General features: G+C 39.9%; 2 protein-coding genes across 2 annotated transcripts; both read right to left on the bottom strand.

Moving 5' to 3' along the window:
- Positions 1 to 400: 400 nt before the first annotated feature.
- On the bottom strand, positions 401 to 994 carry LOC133294120 (uncharacterized). Its single transcript, XM_061492776.1, has one exon. The coding sequence runs from the start codon at positions 992 to 994 to the stop codon at positions 401 to 403; it is 594 nt and encodes a 197-aa protein (XP_061348760.1).
- Positions 995 to 4,028: 3,034 nt separating this feature from the next.
- On the bottom strand, positions 4,029 to 7,381 carry LOC133294118 (cytochrome P450 714C2-like). Its single transcript, XM_061492774.1, has 5 exons — positions 7,069 to 7,381; positions 5,685 to 5,911; positions 5,353 to 5,600; positions 4,898 to 5,252; positions 4,029 to 4,543 (listed from the first exon to the last, which is right to left on the bottom strand). The coding sequence occupies exons 1-5, from the start codon at positions 7,352 to 7,354 to the stop codon at positions 4,118 to 4,120; spliced, it is 1,542 nt and encodes a 513-aa protein (XP_061348758.1). The 5' UTR covers positions 7,355 to 7,381; the 3' UTR covers positions 4,029 to 4,117.
- Between the last annotated feature and the right edge of the window lie 255 nt (positions 7,382 to 7,636).

Genomic DNA, 7,636 nt, shown 5'->3' with positions numbered 1-7,636 from the left:
CCGGCTTTGTTCCCCGGACGAATCCGGGGTGGACTTAAGTGTCCACCTTCATTTCCTTTGACGACTTCAAAGTAACACTCTCTTGATTCTTTTTAATCTCCATGAATGGTAATGACTTCATTCTTGTTGCTTACCATCTTTATTTTTTGATGCTTCGTGGAGACCAGCATGTCCCATTTATGTAGGGTTGGTCTCCCAAGTATAATGTTATATGGAGAGGGGAAGTCGGCCACAATGAACCTTACGCGTTCTGACTTGAATGCCTTTTTTGTTTCCAAGGTTAACCTGAGGTTTATGTAGTGTAGCCTTTAGGAGGTGTGTTTTCTCCATTGAAAGCTATCAAGTTTATCTTACAAGGTTTAAGATCTTCTATCTTAAGGTTCATCTTTTTGAAGGCTTCTTATAATATGATCTCGGCATTGCTACCCGCATCAATGAAGATTTTTTTAACCCGACAATTAATCAGGATTCCAGTGATAACTAGACCATCAACGTGCCCTGGCAAGACCCCTTGCATATTCTCCCTTGTGAAGTAGAGTAAAGGAGGATCTGGCTTACTGGGATCCTCTTTGAATTTTGGACGATCTCTGATTGAGAGTACATCTCTGAGATATTTTCGTCTGGCACTTACTATGCCTCCCCCTCCTCCAAGGGCTTCATTGATCACATTGCAGTTAAACTCGGCTTCTAGGAATTCGTCGTTGTTGGAATCGTTTCTTGTGTTTCTATCTTCTTTCTTTTTCTTTTTAAGTGTCGGGATCTTGCTTTTATTCCTGTTGCCGGGTTTCCTCTTGTTACTTGTTGATCTTTGCGTCTTTATGACATATTGGCACAGCTTTCTTTCTATGACAAACTTTTCAACAGCATCTCTGAGATCCCAACATTGATCAGTGGTATGCCCTGGTCCATTATGGAAAGCACATAATTTGAACTTGTCTAAGCCTCCTCTGTCAAATATGGGCTGGGGTCTATATGCTTTCTTCATGTTTGTCATTGCCACTTCCATCCAAATTTGAGAGTGTGACGCATTTAGCAGTGTGTATTTTCATATCTCTCAACCCGGTCTCTATCATCTGGGATTCTCGCACGAGAATCCTTCTTTTTATTGCCAACTTGTTCTTTTTCTCTCAGGGCTAGGCTTCTCCTTCTCGGACTTACCCTTTTGTTCTCCTCGCCCTGTGCATTTGCTCTCTCCATTTGTTCGAGTTCCAGGTACTTCTTTGACCGGGTTCTGAACTCCTCCAACGTCCTCACAGGATCTTTATAAACTGATTTTGCCAGCCTAGATGATCCGTCCAGCCTGGCTACAATAAGGTGGACATGGACATTTTCTTGCAAACCCGGTAGTTGCAAGGCCGCATCTTTAAATCAGTTCAGATACCTCTGGAGAGTATCTCCGGGTTGTTGTCGTATCTTTCTAAGTGCGAACTAGGACTTTGGGTGTTTTTTGCTTGTTGCAAAATTCAGCAGAAACTTCTCTCCGAATTCTTCAAAGGACCCAATGGAGTTAGCAGGCAAGGTGGAAAACCATGCCTGCGCAGCCCCAGTTAAAGTTATGGCAAATATCCGGGATATGATTGGTTCATCAATTCCTCGGATATACATGTTTGTGTCGAACACATCTATATGGAGTTGTGGGTCCTTACTTCCATCATATTTCGACAAGTGTGTCGAATCAAAATTCTCTGGGAACGGAGCATTCAGTATTTCACCAGTAAAGAGGTTGTTATTGTAATGCCCCATACTGTACTTCCTCTGTAAGCGCCGGGTTCCACGCGTGTAACATCCCAAGCTCTGACGAGGGTGAGGAGTGATCGCCGGTGCACAAGGGCACAGACAAGGAGCGGCTCCTAGCAGGCTTCCAGCGGCGGGGTACATGAATGAATCGAATCAACACCCGAAAGAGAGGAATTCCAGAGACTGTGCTGGTATGGGACAATATAGTTGGCAATAACTTATAAGAATTAATTGGTACTACCTATACTAACAAGATGCATCTACTTTTCGGTAGCACGAAACGGAAGAACTTCACTGTTAAACGTGCTTGACTTGCAGTAATTCTGGGATGAGTGACCTCCTGAGTAGTTTTCTTGGGAAGTGTGCGAGTGAGGACAAAGCACGCTGAAAAGTCTCGTGTTAGTGTGTAGGGATAGTCGTTGATCCTTGCAAGTTGCCAGGCGTTACAATGCGTCCTCTGACGGGTTGGGCATCTTGGTTAAGATGTGTCTCATACCTGTTTCTCTGCATATTTGCTTCTATTGAAGCATTCTGGACCAGAGGTTGCAAGTTTGCATTCTGGTTGTTCATTCCCTGGCCTCCCGGGTTTGGGCCCACAGTAGTTACAGGATTTTGCCTTCCCTGGTTTTCAGCTTCTGGAATCCGGATTTGATCATCCGGGTTGCGATCCCCATCGCGGCTATTATCATCTCGGCCTTGGACCCTTTATGACCCCGGTCCTCTCAGCCCCAACAATCGTTGCTCCAAATCTTGCATCTTTCTCGCGTGTTCCTCCTGAATTTTCCTGAAATCTGCTTGCCGTTGGAGGTTATTGCGATTTTCCATATCTTCCATCCGTCGCAAAATTACAGCAAACGTGTTTTGAGCAAGGCGGGAATCAGGATCAGCAGGTTGTGCAACACGGGCAGCAATGTCCACAGGGTTTTGAGGAGGAGGGTTATTCGGAGCCGGATCTGCAACTAGGTTGCGGGTGGCTGGCGTAGAGGTTGTGTCTGATACATCATCGCTGACATGGACCGCATCATAGTCCACCTCATTTTCCGGTTGGTGTTGAGGTTGATTCACCTTTTCCAGAACGGGATCCAGCGGCTGATTTGGAGGCTACGGCTGCTAGCTATTGCTCCTTGTACGAACTGCCATCTCTAATCCGAATTGTGGAAATATCAAATTTGCCGATTCCGCACAGACGGCTCCAGTGTTCTGTCTTGGAGATAGAGATGTCTAGCCCAATGGATTAGTACGTTGATCTTGGATCTAGTGCCCTTTCTAAGGTATCTATAGAGGAGATACCCTTGAGTCAAGCATCTCACTGTGCACATTAAGACAATAACAACTTTGCCAAAGGGGGTGTGTGTGTGCGCACAGTGATAGCATAACAGTAAGAGAGAGAGCGTAACATACCTATAGGTTTTACCTCTTATTTATAGAGTTTACCTGTGGGTAGTAGATTGTGAATTTTTAGTGCATCTGATGAGGGCCCAGGCCCTTTCGCCATGCTATCGTATTAGGATTGATATCCTTGATGGATATCCTTACATAGTTATACTTGATTTAGATCTTAGATTGTCCCTTGTTAGGTCTGTCAATCAATGTGCTTCTTATATGGGTCCATAACAGTTACTATGTTGGGTATACCATGAAACAAACTTGCATACATTAAATTACACAATTATTAATCACTCAATATTCAAGTTTGTCTAATATACTCCTAGCTAAAATACAAATCATACCCCTTGGCTAATTTTCATTTTTCAGGTTTAGTACACAAAGTTTGTTTTAGTTACTCAACTAATCAATATTTTTGATGCCCTTCATGTTATTTGTTTTAATAAACAAACTCAAATGTAAAAATTGCAAATTTTGTTAAAAGATATATATTAGTTTTTGGAACTTTCTTTTTCATATAATCAGAGATATTTTTATAAGAAGAGAAACATTAGCACAACAATTGGTGATGTCGCCATTTGACTTGGTTACAGGTTTGAACCACACAACTTATAATCTATGTGCAACAATCCTTATCTTTACGCATAAAAGCTTTGCATGTTTTTTTGGTTGTTCAGTGGAAGTGCTTTCCTATTTTACACCATTACTCATTGTATTATAGAATGCCACAACATCCCATTACAATTTTTTGGGTATGAATAGGTAGTTTGGGCTTATCAATGCAATACAACTATGAAAGAAATTTCAAAAAAAGCATGTCATAAATCTGTCTTGGGATGTAACAAACAGACGCAAGAAAGCCATAATTCTGCTTTATTAAATTTCATACATCAAAATATGCTTATAAAACCAGCTTCCGATTAAGTCCTATCTAGCCTCCACCAAAATGCTATATCTTTTATTTCTTCATAGAACTACTATTCTCAAGGAAAAGTTATAGCTTTTTTACCAAGAGATAGACTCCATGCTCAGGTTCCATGAGCATTCTTATAGCAGGTGAATGAATGTATTTGGGAGAGAGGGAGAAAGAGAATTTACACAAGATGAGAGCTATCAGCATCTTAAGTTCAACCATAGCCAAGTTCTGTCCAAGACACACTCGTGGGCCAACCCCAAAAGGCATATACACGTATGGCAGTTTACAAGCACCTATGGTTCCATTGGCAAACCTTTCTGGGTTGAATTTGTAGGCATCAGCTCCCCAGACATCAGGATTTGTATGCAAAGTTACTACCATTGTCCAAAGGTTAACACCCTTGGGGACCTCAATATTCCCAAATTTCATGTCCTTGAAGGCTTGCCTTGACACCACAGCTACTGGGGGGTAAAGGCGCAATGATTCATGAATAACCATGTTCAGCTGCCACAACAAATGCAAATTATGGTTGGTGGTTGATAGAAATATATCACAAAATCACCTTAACAATTTAAACTCTTGGGAGAGTTAGTTCGTGATATAGTATCCGAGCCTCTATCACCAAATAGTCTAGAGTTTGACCCTTGCCGCTCCCATTTTTCTAATAAAAAGTTGAATTTAGCACACAATAGGTGGACTGCTGAAGTCCAAATAACTCTTGCATGATAGGACACACTAGAAATATAATATAAAACCACTTAACAACTCAAGTTTTTAGGAGTATTGGTATATGAAATGGTATTTTGAAGTTCTCAAATGTCTTCAAAAAACTGTAATAGGCTTCCTAATGATCCTTACCTGCTTCATCTTACATAGCATATCAGAATCTGGGATTCTACCCCTGCAAATTTCTTGTACCTCAGCACGAACACGATCCTGCCAATTTTGATTTGAGGCCAGCAACATGAGGCACCATGTAGCAGCAACTGCAGTTGTCTCATAGCCTGCCAAGTATATATTCTTGCAGTTATCAACAATAAAACAGTCAGTGGCCTCAAGAGTGAGATTACTCTTCTTAGCACCTTCAAGAACCATTTGTAGAAGGTCTTTTTCAAAAGTTGTTTCTTTTCTTTCCTTCACCCCTTGGAGTATCAAATTTTTCACCTCCTTTTCTAACGCCCATGCTTTCCTATTGGTCTTTGTTGGCAGGTATCTTTAACATGTACAAGTGAATCAATCATTAATTCAAAAATGAAAGGACAATAGATATTTTGGTGCTGTGAGCTCTATAAAAGGCAAAACTCTTTTTGTACCTCATGCCAGGGACTCCTTTGGACATATTTTTCCATGACAAGACCTCTTGGAGAGCTCCAAGTTTCAAGAAAATTTGTTCCCCCTTGGAATAATTGCTTCCAAAGCAAGCTCTTGAAATAACATTCCCAGAGAAACTTCTTATGTATTCATCAATTTTTATATCGGCAACTCCACCTTCTGCCTCTATTCTACTACTCCACAAGTTTAGCAGAGACATAGAAGACTGACTAATTATATTCATCATTCCCTTTGAAGGACATAAGAAAAACTCATTGTAAGTGAAGAGGCCAATATAAATATCAACATGGAGCAAGGTTAAAATATTACAGACCTTAACCTTCTCCATATATAGTTCTGGAGCTAGGATATTTCTTTGATGGGCCCATATAGTTCCATTTGAAGTTAAAACGCCCTGACCAAGCACAGGCCCTAGTTGTTTCTGCTGATATGAAGGCTTCCCCAAGTCCAAGGATGTGCATGTGGTGATATGTCTCACTATGTCAGGTTGGTTCACACACAATATTTGTATGTTTCCGAGAGAAAACATGAATACTTGACCTGCTTACACAAAAATATTAGAAGCATGGTGATTCTCAAACAACCAAGCCATATCTTAATAGATGTGTCAGCTACATGGATTAATCACACCAATGGGCATGATTCTCAAATCAGTCAAAATATATTGGCTACAGCAGCTTAGAAATTAGTCCACATGCTAGCAAAAGGTTAGAAATCGAAGTTGTTGGAGCCTACATAAAAAGAAAGCAAGATAAAATACTATAAAAATTAATTGACAAAATTGTTTGTCAAGGAAAGATGTCCTGCTTTACACGCTCTTTGAAAATACTATTATAACCCATTCCCAATTAAACCCCGGTTAATGAGGGTAGGAGTGAGGGCAATCCTTATAAGTAGTATTTCATTCTCTTTGAAAATACTATTGCAGGTAGGAAAGTAAACAAAGAGTTCCCAGGCCAGGAGGGTCAAGTTTAACAGCTTACATCACATATATTCCATTTGATGTATCTGGTATTATTATTTACCTGTGAACTAAATATCCATTTAATTGATACAGATTATCTATAACATAAAATCCCCCATGAAATTAGTAGGTGTGTGTGCAGATATACAACAGCAGGCCAGAATTAAATATCAAATACTTCTTAAAATATATACTATCACCCTTTCCATTAGAGACAAGGTCTATTTGGTGCTATAAAGGTCCCACTCTGCAGAGTCAGGGAAGGGTCTACTATAGGCACTCTTATTTTGCATTTGTAAGATGTAGATTAGCTGATTATATGAATTGAACATGTGATTTTCAGGTCTAATGGTGATGACACCAAACTTCTCATTGGAGAATAAAACCACTCCTAATTATTCTCCATTAAATCTCGACTAGCAAGAGTAAGGGTAAAAAGAATTCTTGTATGCAGTCTTACCCTTTCATATTTGCAAAGAGACTGTTTTCCGGATTCAAACCCGTTACCTTTCATTGGAGAATACTTAAAAAAAAACAATTCCTATCCAACTAACACTTATATTATACTATAAGCAGTTTATTTCTGATAGTACCCAACCCCACCAATTTGAAGTTCTAATTCTGACCCTGCATGAGGTGAAGGCATGTGGTTGTTTCTGTGGATGATGCTGAAATTGAGTTATATCATATATGGTTCATAAATTTATATGGTGAAACTGTGAAAGTAACATACCATACTGTTCCCTCCATTTCTCAAATAAGGGAAGAACAGAAGCACAGTTGTGAAAGGCAGGGGGTTCAAAAGAAGGAGACTTTGCAGTGAGAAGCTGAGATTTCTTCATGTCCCTAATATTACCAAGTAGTATAGTTGGAGGTGGACCACTGATACCTTGCTTCCTTAGTTTAGAGCGAATTCTATTTGGCTTCTCCACCAAGACAACATACAAACGAAACAACAACACAACAAAACCAAGAAACATAATGGATATGAAAAACTGGGAATCAAATTGGAACTGCATGGCCAAAGAAAAGCTTCTCTGTAGACTCAAATCACGTGCAAGCTCTAATGTGTTGGGGGGTTTGAAGGGAAATGCATATTGCATTCTCTATGCTTAGGGAACTTTATTTATATATAGTAATAATAGTATTGGTCCGTGGAGGTAGCTGGATTGGAATTGACATGCAAAAATTTGTATTATCTTCAATACGTGCTAAGGGAAATTTTTTAGAATATTCTCGTCCCACCCATTTTTTCATAGAGTCTTCCAATAAAAACCAAACACTAATGTTGATTGATGACA

This window comes from Gastrolobium bilobum, unplaced genomic scaffold (assembly GCF_033153095.1).
Source record: "Gastrolobium bilobum isolate Gb01-03AN ecotype WA unplaced genomic scaffold, APGP_CSIRO_Gbil_v1 utg47102, whole genome shotgun sequence".
NCBI lineage: Eukaryota > Viridiplantae > Streptophyta > Magnoliopsida > Fabales > Fabaceae > Gastrolobium > Gastrolobium bilobum.
This window is presented reverse-complemented; position numbering and strand designations above follow the sequence as displayed.